The sequence below is a fragment of the Leucopleurus acutus genome, assembly GCF_964270905.1.
Source record: "Leucopleurus acutus genome assembly, chromosome: 13".
Taxonomy (NCBI): Eukaryota; Metazoa; Chordata; class Mammalia; order Artiodactyla; family Delphinidae; genus Leucopleurus; species Leucopleurus acutus.
Genome location: NC_139155.1, coordinates 78,441,004 through 78,454,923, shown reverse-complemented (window position 1 = coordinate 78,454,923; position 13,920 = coordinate 78,441,004). Strand labels below are relative to the sequence as shown.

The window sequence follows — 13,920 nt, the reverse complement described above, 5'->3', positions numbered from 1 at the left end:
TCCGACTTCTATAAACGTCTGTCTTTTCTTCCCCCCCCCCCTCAAAAATGCACTCAGAACGGGTGATAGGAGGGTCTCTGGATAAAAGATGCTGCAGACATCAGCTTTAATGAGAATATCCGTGTGCCTCTCTGCCAACAGAGAACTTGGAGTACAACGTGGAGCCTCAGGAGATCTCACACCCTGACGTCGGACGCTATTTCTCCGAGTTCACGGGCACTCACTACATCCCGAACGCAGAGCTAGAAATCCGGTACCCAGAGGATCTGGAGTCTGTCTATGAAACGGTGCAGAATATTTACAGTGCAAAGAAAGAGAATGTGGAGTAAAGTCTAGGGGGACATTGTACCTTTGCTGCTGCTGCTATTTTCCAAGAGAACAGGATTCCGGACGGAGATGTCTCCACGGATCCCTCTGGATTCACACCACCGGGAAAGCCACTTAACAAGTAGTGCTGATTGCCTCCTACTAAGTTTAAATCACGTGTGCTCTCCTCCAGCTGCAAAGACAATGTTGCTCTCCGCCTACACTAGTGATTCATTGAAAGGCACTGTGTTCAGTGGCATGGCTTGTATGCTTGTCCTGTGGTGACAGTTCGTGACATGCTGTCTTCATGACGTCTCACAGTCGACACTCTTATAACCGTTCTTTTTCTTCACTTCCCATTGTGTCTGTCTACATCGTCTCAGAACGTTTCATTTGCTGGACAGATGGGGTTGTCCGTTTGCAGTCATTTCTCTCTGATTTCTCTGTGGAATATGTGCACTCCTCAGTCAGGATCATCTGTCTTTTTACCCTGAATTTAGTGCCGATCCGGAGCTGAAGCTCTAGGTGATCTTGGCAGCATCTTAGCTCTGGAGTCATTAACAAACTAATGGTAATCAGAAGCATTGGAATTTATTTTTTTCTAATTCTTGAAACAGATTTCAGGCATTTATCCTTTTCTTTATTTGAATTGAGAGAATGACACAGTTTTGCCTTCCGGATTCGTCTCTTGGATTTACGCTCATATCTCTACGAATTATTAGTTTTCTATTTTATTACATAAAATTCTTTGAGAAAATGCATAATTAATAATAGCCTTTGTGAATGGGGTTTTCCACATTCATCTGCTCTTCCTCCCTTTAAAATAAGTGGGGTTTTTTTTAAAATCTACTCCAGTAGTGTAAGTAGATCTTAAATCAGTGATGAGTTTTCTTTGTAGTAGGAAGTACAATCTGCTGTTAAAATGTCTGCTTTTAGAAACCGTACTCCGTGGTCTCCAAAGGCCTGAAAATGAGGTTTCACTTTTATAACCAGAAAAAAGAAGAGATAATGAAACTTAGAAATTAAAAAGGAAAGGGGAGTTTTCGTGCTCCCTGTCCTTCCTTAGAATCACTTCAGGACCTTTTTGAATGTGGCGGGGTAGAAATAAACGGAATATTTCCAATTTTAAGAGCGTGTGCCCTGTGGGAAAGGAGACGTGAGTGTGGCCCGTGTTCTCGAGTTACCGTTGCTGTGAAAGCACCAGGAGGAAGTCTGTGCTCAAGCCGCTGGGGAGTCCGGCTGCATAGCCAGGCTCTGCTGGCACCGGTCCTTTCCATGTTCGTGGTACCTGAGCGTGAAGGTACCGAGTCTTAACTCGGCTCCGGACTCCCACCGTTCTCAACCTGTCCCTTCTCCAGCGGGCTGACCTTGTAGTTAACCAGTAGCAGCTAACTTCTGGAGTTAGGACCTAGTTACTTTACTCTAAGTTTAAAAGATTCCAGTTGCTCTAGTGAATGAGACTTTCGGGGGCTGTGATCCAGCCACGCCTCGCTGCCTGTCTGACCATTTGCATGCAGTATTGTCACACCATGTTTGATGACTGCCTCTCGTTTACCCTTTGGAAACCCTGGGATGACCAAGGTTTGGGGAAGCCCCCTGAGACCACTTACTAGCAAGTGACAGCTATTGAGCAGTTATGGGAAAGAGATGGGGATTTGGCTAGCCAGCCCCCATCAGCTCCGGTCCAGGACCCGTGTTCCTCATCTGTCCAATCCAAAGTCGGATGATTTGGACTTGCATTTGAAATTGTGACCACTCACAACACCCGGCCCGTCTGAGGCTGGGGGAGTTTACACTACTCTCATTTAAAGGTGAAAATTAGATACTGTGGCATTAATATTAATGAGCTGCATTACTAAGGATCTGTGGCGCATGCTGAGAGTTACAATTGTTGGTTTTCTGGTTTGATTTCCTTTTTTCTTAGAGTAACATCGAAGCCAAGAAAGATGGTTTTACCTTTACTGACCCCCTGTAAATATGTATCTAGACTGTTTCTAAATGTGTTTCTTCATGAATGCTTCATTTGGCTCCAGGAAGCCTGTGTCACCTGTGTGAGTTGGTCTTTGGGCACTTTATATTTTTCTAAAAATGTGTTTTGGATCCTGTACTCTAATAAATCATAAGTTTCTTTTTAAAATTTTTCGAAACGTTATCTCCACTTTAAAAACCCCTGTTATAAAAGTAGAACTTTCACAATGTTGAAATATTAAATATTTGGATATAGTAACTTCTTTTCTCTTCACATGAATGCCAAGATTTTTTTGTACAATGATTAATAAATGGAACTTATCCAGAGAAACCACACAAATGGCCTGCCGGGTTTCGTTCCAGAACAGAAAGCCCAGCCGTGACAACAGCAGAATCTCTCTCAGTTCTCATTCTGATTGAAATATGCAAAAATTGGCTCTACTGAATTTCTCTTTACATCAGTGAGCGGACAGAGCACCTTTATATTATGATGTCCCTGCCAAACGTTAATTTTTCGAGCTGGCTAGTCATCTTGAGAGTGTCCGGTTGTAACGCAAAGATTGCAGCCTTTTGATTATGTCGAGTTACGTGTTGTAAAGTGAGAGTTGCAGTGAGAGTTGGTGTGTCGTTAATGCTGACCCGATAGCTGCACGCACGCGGCATTTTCCACAGCGTCCCGCTGAGCGCCGCTCCCCAGCGCTGTCACACGTGTGCTGTCACACACGACACGGAAAGGGATGGTCACAGCTGAGCCGTCACCAGTTTCGTGCACTGCGGTGTTTCTCAGAGCCTTTCACATGCTGTTGTACTTTGTGACTTTCCAGGAGGGGAGTGTAGTGGTGTCTTCCCAACTTCTAAGACCCTAGAACTTTCCTCCCCCAGCACACCTGCATGTGCACGGCATCCCCGAGGCCCAGGGTTTGCAGAGCTGCTTTGGGAAACACAGTCTCAGCGAGACGTCAGTTACGCCCAAACCTAGTCCACGTCACCAGCAGACCAGTCTTGCGAAGCGTCTCGTTTGAAAACATGATCCATCTAATCGGATTTTGAAAGGCTGGCTTCGTGGTGTCTCTGTCCGAGCCTCGTAATAGCTCTCCATCAGAAGTGCGTTTACATTGCAAAGTCATGTTATTTCAAAAACCAGCATCAATACTCTTGCTCAATCAGTTTTACATTTTCTAATATCCACTTAAAGTCTCGTTCTGCGTTTAAAACGTCTGAGTCTTTCTTAAGGTATTAAACCGAGTCACGCTTTCATGTCCTGGACTCTCATCCGCTACCACCAGGCCCCTTTGCTGTAAAGGGGGGGGACATGTCTTTCCCTTCGTTCACGTTCCAAGGGAGTGAAGTTGGATTGCCAGCAGGCTTTTCATGATAAGGCGTCTTGTGGCCATAATAATCAAGCTGTAGCTCTTCATGTTTTTTGTTTGATTTTTGGAGGGAAGGAGAGACTGTTCACCTAGAAGGAATGCAGAATTTGGCTCTGTGACAGTCTGGTTGTGGAGACATTAACAGCTGTACTGCAGGTATTACCTTGCACTGCGTGCTCACTTTAAGCCAGGCACCAGCCTCAACTGTTTATAATCCTCGCGGCAACCCTGCAAGACGCGGGCCGGGCGGTGAATGTGTTTGCAGGCCGTGTAAGGTCTCTGTCACGTATTCTTCTTCGGTTTGAAAAACGTAAAAAAACATTCTTAGCTAGAGGGCTGTGAAGAAACAGTCCACAGGCTGGATGGGGCCGGCTGGCCCGTGGGCTGCAGTCCGCTGACCCCTGCTGAGGTGTAGGCCCGCCTAGTTCCCTGAGCGGACTGCTCGCAGGTGGGGAGCCTGGCTGTGAACCCAGGGACCTGACCTCTGAGCCCCAGCTCCCCGCACCCAGACTGCCGACAACCTCAGCAACTACCTCGCAAGTGTCTTTACCCTTTGCCTGGCTGCAACCTTAACTTCTCACGTTTCAGTTCTGAAAATTTAGAGAGTCTTGGGAGAAAACAACATTCCTTTGGTGACTAAAACCTATGTGCAATTACAGAAGAAATGTATTACGGCCATTTAGCAATGATTGTATTAGGGTAATGTTAGTTCTGTAATAAATAGACCCGAAAATGTATGATGTCTTGAACACAGAAGAATTTTCTTGTTCACGTAACACAGGGCAGGGGAGTGGGCTGGCGGGCGGCCCTCATGCAGTCACCTGGAGACCCAGGCCCACCGGGTGTGGCTTCCCAGAGCACCGTGGGCCACCTGCTGTGCAGCAGGAGGGCGGGAGCGTGGAGGGACATGTCTGGAGGGCTCTGGGGCTGGGGGCAGCGCTCCCCACTTCCCCTCACCTTCCTCCAGGGAGGCCAGGGTGGAGGAGAGGGGGCAGTGTGCCTTTCTCCTGCAGGGCACGCTCCCTCCCAGGGAGCCGGCGTCTGAAGTCAGGCTGGCGGGGCTTCCAGGCACCAGGCTGTGGGCAGCTCAGTCCAGAAACGTCTTGCTGGCTCCTGCCACAGCACAACCACCAGCAGCGGGGGTCCCTGCAGGCCACGCTGCCACCGCAACCGGTTCTCCCCACAACAGATGGCCTTGGCGGGTGGGGGTGGGGCGCGGAGACCTCACAGGGGTGAGCCGCACCCGTAGGTACTTCTGCCTCAGTAGCCGGAACTGAAGTCACCGACTCGCGCCCTAACTCCAGAGGAGTTAGGCCTCTGGGCGGTGGCCTCCTGTGTGCCAGGTGGGGAAAGTGAAAGGTTTGGGGTCCCCGCCTTGTCTGTGCCTCTCACCCACTTCTGCCCAGCTGGGCCGTCCTCCCCATCAGTCCATAATCCCCCTCCCAGTTCCCACTCACTGGTGTGGCAGGGAAATGCAATGAAAACTCCCACTTGGAAAAAGAACGAGACACACAGTAGGCCCTGGGCGCTGGCTGATGAAATACTGCGGGGCAGGTGGGCGTCGTGAAGCCGCCTCCCTGTGGGGCATGGGGGAGGTTGAGTGTGCTCTGTGGGAGGGACTCCCTCGTCCACTGCTCCTCGCACCCCATCCGGCCCTCTAGGGCCCGTTCTGGTCGCCTCACAAGTGGGTGCTGCAGTGCACCCTCCCTGCAAGCTGTGTAGCTTTCACAGCCCCAATCCAAGACTTTGTTTCGTTTTTCAAGCTTCTGATCCCTCTGGCAACAATTCCCTCAAAAACTTAGCAGGCTGCTACCTGCACAGGTAATCATACCCAGAGTTCTTTTCCGGAACTCCCAAGTCCACTTTATTTCCTAGCTTCTCTGCCTGGTGCGTGTCCCTTCCTGACCTAGTGGCGGCCGCCTGACTCTGCTATTAGTCAAAGCCGAGTCTCGCTGTTGAACGGGCAAGTGTCTAAGGGGCCTTCGTTGCTCAAACTGATTTCCATCCTTGTCTCATGCTGTGGTGTCCAGAAGCAGTGCCTTTCCCAACTTAGGAAGCCTGGCATTTCTGACTCTGCTGTTTTAGTTCTAAACCAGCATGTTTTTGCCTGAGCGTCCGTCTCTCAGGTATCTTGTTATCAGCTGCTGCAAAGAGCAGCCGGTACCCTGTATTCTGTATCTTTGACAGCTTCTAGACTCGCTACAGTGCCCGAGGCGCCACCTTGCAAATTATAAGCAGCAATTTAACCAAGTATAACCCCAAACACCCTTCAACCTCCTAGCCACCCGCCTGCTAAGCTGACACCGCGGAGTTTAGGGTTTGTCACAGCAGTTCTTGCAGGGGTGGTGGTTTTGTTTTGGGGGTTTTTTTTGGTTTGGTTTTTAAGTTCGAAGTGGGCTGATTTTTCCATAGGAAGCACCATTTCCTGTTTCGCTGTGCAAAAAACAAACAAAACAAAAACTGGGGACAGTGATGTCAGTGTCTTCTGGGGAGTAGAAGGAGCTAAAGCAGGTTGTTTCCTGAACTTAGGAAAAGAAGTTGTACAGAATAAAGAAAAATGTGGAGGGGAGAACCAGTTCGTTCTAGACTCCTTGTGTGATTAGATCGAATTTCCATCTACTTCTCTTAAAATGACAGAATTCTTTTTTTTTTTTTTGAGTGAAGTAGAAAAGAATAGCTTTATTGCTTTGCCGGGCAAAGGGGGCCACAGTGGGCTCCTGCCCCAAAACACTATGTGAAAATGACAGAATTCTTAATGGAAATGTTCTTATTGAAGTCGTTGAATCTGGGGAAAATTAAGAGAGCACTTTGAATGAGAGTTTTGAGTTTCTCCTATTTCTAGAACACCATCTTCTCAGGGTTGTGGAAATCTTTCATAATCTACCGTGACAATGTGCTGATGGTCTGTCCTGGCTGTTCCCGTGCAGAAGGCTTTTCCCACAGTATCTCTTACCTGTCTCCACCCCGGTCCTTCTCAGCCTTTTTTCCAGTAACCCACCCCCCCCACTCCAGGACCCTTCTAAGATAATTTTTTCCTAATAGCCCTCACCCCATGAAATTGTTTTGATCTTCTTTTTTAATTGAGGTGAAATTCATAGAACATAAAATTCATCATTTTAAAGTGTGCAGTCAGTGGCGTTTAACGCATTCACAATATTGGGCAACCACCGCCTTTATCTAGATGAAAACGTCTTACTGTCCCCAAATAACTCTGTCCCCATGAAGCAGGAAGCAGTCGCTCCTCGTTGCAAGCCTCCCCCCACCCCCGTCCCAGTCTGCTTTCTATCTCTATGGGTTTGTCTATTCTAGACATTTCATGTAAAGGGAATCATACAATATATGGCATTTGGGGACTGGCTGCTTTCACTTAGCATCATGTTTTCAAGGTCCATTCACTTCGTAGTATGAATCAGTACCTAATTCCTTTCTATGGCCAAGTAATAATTTATGCATAGACCACATTTCGTTTATCCATTCAGCTATTGATGGACATTTGCGTTGTTTTCACCTTTTAGCACTTGTGAATAGAGGTGCTGCGAACTGCCCTGAAATTTTAATACCTCACTGTATATCCCCTGAGGCATTGTATGTGTATCTGTGCCTTACATGTCAAAAGAGTAATTGTTTTTTCACTCCCCCCCAACAGTTAGTTTTGCCCCGCTGAGAATTCAAGCCCCACCTGGGAGGCAGCTTTGGAAAGAGATGCTGTCTTTTCCTTCCTACTGGTTGACCACTGCTGTCCTATCTTGGAGTGTCTTTTAACGTGGCGGCCACCTTTGTGCCAGGAGCTGTAGTGAATACATAAGTACACTTTTGTCACCTGCAGGTGCTAAAATGTTATTCCAGAGACCTGTTTAGATGGGTGTTGCTTTGTCTTCCCTTAATTGACTTGACCCCAGAATCTCCTAGAACCGGTTCCTTTAAAGAAAAAAAAAAACCTGATTAGAGAGTTACTTACCTCTTATAAAAGTAGGATTTTTTTTAAGTGTGGTTATAAGACTTTCTGGGTGGTGGCTACCTTCGTATGAAACCGTTTCCACAGAGAATTTGAAAGCTAACAGACCCCTTAAGAATCAGCTGCTAGAGCCCTGGTTCCTGTTATTTTACAAAGAGAAATAATGAGGCTCATCGAGGTTAAAGTGACTTGATCTGGCATGGGTCTCAGAGCAGAGACTAGAGCCTGAGCCTTTGGACTTGACCTCAGAAAATATCTTGCCAATATCATCCCTCATTATTTGGGATTTAGAACGTTATTTCTTCACCGACTGTGCTGTGACAACCACCTGACCACCTTCAGCCACTCTGTTTCACTCACATTGACTTTGTTGAGGGAAAATGAGGACGTGTTATCCCTCCCCATCCCAGCAGTTTGCACTCTTGAAGTTTGGGGAAACCCTATTCCAAGGCTGCAAAGACTTTTAATTTATTTATTTTATTTATTTATTTTTGCCTGTGTTGGGTCTTCGTTGGCAGGCGCGGGCTTTTTGTAGCTGCAGTGAACAGGGGCTGCTCTTCATTGAGGTGTGCGGGCTTCTCATTGCGGTGGCTTCTCTTGTTGCGGAGCACGGGCTCTAGGCGCGTGGGCTTCATTAGTTGCAGCATGCGGGCTCAGTAGTTGTGGCTCACAGGCTTAGTTGCTCCACAGCATGTGGGATCTTCCCGGGCCAGGGGTCGAACCCGTGTCGCCTGCATTGGCAGGTGGATTCTTAACCACTGTGCCACCAGGGAAGCCCGAAGGCTGCAAAGACTTATTAAAGGAAGTTGCTTTTCCCTCCTCTAGCTTTATTGAGGTATAATCGGTATATATTAAAAACTGCGTATAGGGCTTCCCTGGTGGTGCAGTGGTTAAGAATCCACCTGCCAATGCAGGGGACACGGGTTCAAGCCCTGGTCCAGGAAGGTCCCACATGCCACGGAGCAACTAAGCCCATGCGCCACAACTACTGAGCCTGCGCTCTAGAGCCCACGAGCCACAACTACTGAGCCTGCATGCTGCAACTACTGAAACCTGCGTGCCTAGAGCTTGTGCTCCACAACAAGAGAAGACAACGCAATGAGAAGCCCGTGCACCACAATGAAGAGTAGCCCCTGCTCACCGCAACTAGAGAAAGCCCGCGTGCAGCAGTGAAGACCCAGTGCAGCCAAAAGTAAATAAATAAAGAAAAATAAATAAAAACTGCGTATAATTCATGTATACAACTTGGTGAGTTTGGATATATGCATAGACTTGTGTTCCCCTCACCACAATCCAGGTGATAAACGTATCCATTTCCAAAAGTTTCCCTGTGTCCCTTTGGGGTTTTAGGTTTTTGTTCCCCAAAAACGTCAGCTTTGCTCATATGCATGTTACTGAACCACACTCGGGTCCACTCGCCCGCGCAGTAAAGCCCATCTACAGACAGCAGGTTGTGGTGAAGGAAAGTGCAGTGGTTATTTGTAGGCAGCAAGCAAGGACTTCAGGACAGCTAATGCCCCCAAACCCCAAACTCTCTGATGGGGTTCAGGAAACTATTTATAAAGGCCAGGTGATGGAGGGGCGTCCCAGGGTCTGTGATCAGCTCATGCACAATTCTCTGATTGGGTGATGGTGAGGTAATGGAGCGGTGTCACAGGAGTTTTAACTATCAGTCCTTAGGCTCCAGGAGACCTGGGGGCTCCGTGCTCATGGTCATCAAGTAGTTGACATCTTCCATCTGGTGGGAGTTTTAGCATCTGTAAAACAGCTCAGGGAATGTGCATCAGATACTGTTATCCAGGTACTTCAGACAGGAGCTTCAGCAGAGGAGATGGGGGAGGGGTCTGACCCGGGAAGGCCCCATAGCGTCCTGCTCGGTCACACACATTTGAATCCAGTTGGGCAGGTTGTCTGTTAGCACCTGGGGCTGAGGTGCTCCATCCTGGCGAATCCGTTCACCCTCTGCTTTCAGGACCTGGACCTCATAATATGGAAAACGTAGTCAGCCAAGACTTAGACCCAAACGGGACTGTCCTCTCAAGCCTTGGATAGCCCAGTTCCATGTGTGGGTGATTGACACCCGAGGCGGCCATGGGTGTAATGTCATGGCTCTTTAGCCCCAGGTGTGAGCAGGAGCTCGTGCGCCCCAGGCTGGCTGGCATCTTCCGTTCCGTTGTGCAACAAGGCAGATTTTCCTTCCACTTTCAGGGAGACCTTACGAGGTCAGTGCTCGCACCTGCTCCTGTCTGGGTTCACAGGGGCTGACACAGAAGAGGCAGACAAATGCTTCTAGAATGTTAGATGGAGTCACTGCACCTTCCTGTGATAGGACACGCTCCCAAAAAGCACAAACATTCCACACTGGGTCAGAGCTCACACTCTGCTGAGCCTTTATTCTCTGCTAGTCCTGGGGGTATTAGGAATATTCCCAGTTTTACACGGGGAAACTAAGGCTCAGAGAAGTTGAGTAGCTTGCCCAAGATGACACAGCTACGAAGGAACAGGGCCCAGATCCCAGCCCATCTCTGCCTGACTCCAAGCTGCTCTTTATAGCCGCTATAGACTGACTGTTGGCATGTCCCCCCCAACCCCTGCCCCTACAATTCATGTGTTGAAACCTAACCCCCAGGTGATGGTATTAGGAGGTGGGGCCTTTGGGAGGTGATTAGGTCATGAGGGTGGAGCCTTCGTCATAGGATTAGTGCCCTTATAAAAGAGACCTCAGACTGTTCCCTCACCCCCTCCATCATGTGAGGACACAGCAAGAAGCTGGCTACCTACAAACCAGGACACATGCCCTTCACCAGACACCAGATCTGCCAGCACCAGATCTTGGCCTTCCCAGCCTCCAGAACAGTGAGAAATATGCATTTGTTGTTTAAGCCACCCAGTCTACGGTGTTTTTGCTAAAGCAGCCCAAACTAAGATAACAAGTCTCCTGGTGGAGTTTACCTCCTTATCCTCCTGGAGACAGAATAAGGCACCCCTCCCATTAAAGATGTTGACAGTTTTCAGTGATGTTGCTTGTGAGAAAGTTTCAGTGAGAACACGTGGGTGGAGTTAGTGAAAGTCAGAAGGGTAGACTCAGGGCACACGCTTTATGACCTCCTGGCAAAGCATGATTTCTTTGTGTGCTCATCGTCCTTTTCCCTTTCCAGGGATTAGCAGCTGCCAGCCAGAGATGTTCAGAGGACCACCTGTTGAGTCCTTGGTTTCTCAGGATGGTGACTCGGTCACACGTTTATGTGGGTGTGTTATTTATCAACGGCTCCATTTCCTCCATGTGTGTTAAGTCTTCCACCTAACTTTTCTCTTAATTAGAAAGCGTCCAAGCACCATTTATCATTTGTTGCTTATTCTACTTTGGTTTTGCCCTCTGCTTGGAGCTAGGGGGCAGGGGTGGAAGGGGGGACAGAGGGCTGGTTCCAGGGCTGAGATGCATATTCTGATGTGTGGAGCTGCAGTTCCCCCGCTCTGAGCCCCGTAGGAGGGGAGGCGGAAATCTCCTTCCCAGTAGCATAGTCATGTGGTAATAGAGACAAACAGATGGTTCTGGGGTGAGGGGGCTGGGGCAAATGTTCTGTAGTTTCCTCTGGGAGTGACAGACTCTGCTAAGTGTCACTGTCTGGGCAAGGTCCATTCAGCATGTCACCGCCGGTCAGGCTGCACAGCTCCCCAAAACCAGCTGCATCACTAGCCTTAAGAGCTCATTAGGCTCCGGCACCGTGTGACCTGCCAGGAGGCGACGCAGAATGGGCGCACGCACAGAGCCAGAACAGAGCGGCCGCCGCGCAAGATGGCCCAGGGATCCTGCCAGCTGGCTGCACGCCCCAGGCTCGGCTGTCCCCTCCGAGGAACTCGTGTCCCATTTGGGAAAGAGAGAGAGAGGTAATTTTCCATTTTCCTCCCCCGGGTGACTCAGAAGAAAGCAAAATCCATTCCCAGCTTGTTTTACTACTACTGTCATTTCTCTCGCTGAGCAGCACAGATTGAAGGCTGGGGGAGATTAGTCCACACCCACTGCACCTCCTGATCCGGAGATCTTTCTGCGATCAGCTTCTCTCTCCACCTGCAGAAGCCTTGCATCTGCGGGGGACCTGCTTGTTTGCCTGGAGACGCTGCCTCGCTGTCATCATTTTATTTTAAATGGAAGTGCCCCTCCCCCTTGGTGGCCCAGGGATGGGCGGGGTTCAGACGGCTGGGATTCGGCCATACATTGCTGCCTTGTGGAATGTGCCACAAATCCACCAGAACAGAACAGGCTGGGAAAGTCACAGGAGAGAGGCTGTGTCTTCCGACACGCTCTCTTTGGGATAGTGTTTGCTGAACAAACCTGGTCTTCCTTGGCTCCAGTAAGTGACTCAGAGAACGAGGACATGGTTCCTCGCCTGCACAGACCAGGACAGGCTATGCCTCTCTTGGGCCTAGAACCATCCAGGTCTCGGGAACGCCCTGCCATCTCCCCATCGGTGGCAGTGTCAGGCCAAAGAGGAGACAGTAGACTCACTGGGTGAATCAGAGGGGTCTTAGGAGGGAAATCGGCTGTGTGGCCTCCCACCCTGTGCTGGGGAAGTGTCCGGAGGGAAACGGGGACCCCCCCCCCCCGCTTGGGAGGGGTCTGCTGAATCCCGAAATTGAATGAAGGGCTCACCACCCCTTCTTTTACTCCTCATGTTTCATCCACCACCAGGTCCTGCAGAGGGTACCTGGGTGCATCCCCGCTGCCGCCACCCTGGTCCAGACCCCTGCTGCCTCCTGCCTTGAAAGTTCAGCCGCATCCAAAGTGATCTTTCTAAAGTACGTATCCCTTCCAGTTACTCCCTTGCTTGATGGGAGTTGCAAGGATAAAGCCCACACTCCTGAGGTCAGCTCTCCGCCCTCTAGCACACAGACTCTGCGTCAGCCCCGGATCACAGGCTCCCTCATTTCTCCACACACGCCCACCTCTGGGCCACCGCATGGGCTGTTCCCTCTGCAGGGACACCCTACCTCCCACATCGCGGCCACGCACTCGGCAGCTTCAGCCTCCTCACTTCCGCCAGCCTGACCCCGCTCCCTTAGCATCTTAAGCTTAACCCTATCAGAGCACTTGCCGCTTGGGACGTTCATTTCTTGCCTGTGTCCCCCAGAACACATCGAGCAACTTAAGGGCAGATTCAGGGGCTGGATCTCCGTGACGTGTGTACTTCCTGCACCTAGCGTGGCGCCTGCATTTGCCAAATGCAATGGAAAGTGTCCTCAGGCAGCACTGGGTAGAAGAAATAATTTTAGAAGGAAAAGAGAACTAGCCATCCAGTTCCAGAGCTGACCCCCAAACTTCCACACATACAGACTCTAGTCATGGGTGTATCTCTTGTTTTCTCTTTTTTGTGCTTGTCATCTTCCCAGCCAGAGTATTGCCAACCTGAGAGCAGACCCCCCTCTGTCTTTTAAATAGTGGGGCTTATCACGGTAAGGACGAGATGGAAAAACTTTTTCTATAAAGAGCCAGATAGTAAATACTTTGGGCTTTGCAGGGCTTTACTCTGTTGCAACTCCTCAGCTCTGCATACTGAATACTATCAAAAGACATTGCAGCCATGAGGGGAAGGCCCAAAGAATTATAGAAATGCCAGCCCAGACTCCAACTTTGCTGAGCTTCTGTGCCAACCTTGGAAATGCTCATCTCCAACTTCTGGATGAAAGGGAGAAGACCTGTCTGTGATATTTACAACAAGCATTCTTCACTCACAGTCTAACAGATCCTAAATAACCTAAATAATGCTGTGTTATTGCATTATCATATAAATAAATGCTCATTAGCACAAAGAGAAGGCAGCTTAATACGTTTCCTCCTGCTGTGGCTTCCCAGTCTTCCCTGTTCGCTTTCCAACCAAATGTGCAGAATCCTCGAGGAGAAGTTTTGTAGTAAAAACCTAGACTCCAGGGAACCGGGGGTCTGAGGAACCCCAGCTGGGGAGCGTCATCTGTCTCCTCACATCCATCTTAGAGAAGCCCATGTGCTGTCTTCTGCATTTTAGACCCAAGAACTAGCTGGACACAGTACAGCATGAGTGAGGGGTGAAACGGCAGAAGCTTCTTGCACAAGAACAGTCAGGGAAGAAAACTCCAGTGTTGCCTTGACATTGGCCCTCTGGCCAGCATGCACACGTGGCCCATCTCGTTGGCCCTTGCAGCCTCCCAGTACGGTGGGTCTGATTATCCCCGTCCTGCAGCAGGGGCTTGTGCTCTGAACCGACCAACGGCTGTGCTCTGAATCCTTCATTGCCTTTCAGTTCACTCAAAATTCAACAGAGAGCATCTCACATGCGTACAAGCCAC

At 49.4% G+C, this 13,920-nt stretch overlaps 1 protein-coding gene across 4 annotated transcripts in view; it reads left to right on the top strand.

Annotated features, from left to right (window-relative positions):
- FBXO21 (F-box protein 21) overlaps positions 1–12,659 on the top strand; it is a 47,093-nt gene extending 34,434 nt beyond the window's left edge. Inside the window, exons 12-14 of one of the 4 annotated variants that reach the window (XR_014326709.1) lie at positions 10,758–10,882; positions 11,234–11,487; positions 11,583–12,659. Coding sequence is in view for 3 of the 4 variants with exons in the window: in XM_082853513.1 (XP_082709639.1) it covers positions 142–329 (188 nt within the window). In the remaining variant the exon portion in view is untranslated. Of the gene's footprint in view, positions 1–141; positions 4,538–10,757; positions 10,949–11,233; positions 11,488–11,582 lie in introns of those variants that run through there. The other 3 variants (XM_082853515.1, XM_082853513.1, XM_082853514.1) reach the window with 3 other exon arrangements.
- The last annotated feature ends 1,261 nt before the right edge of the window (positions 12,660–13,920 follow it).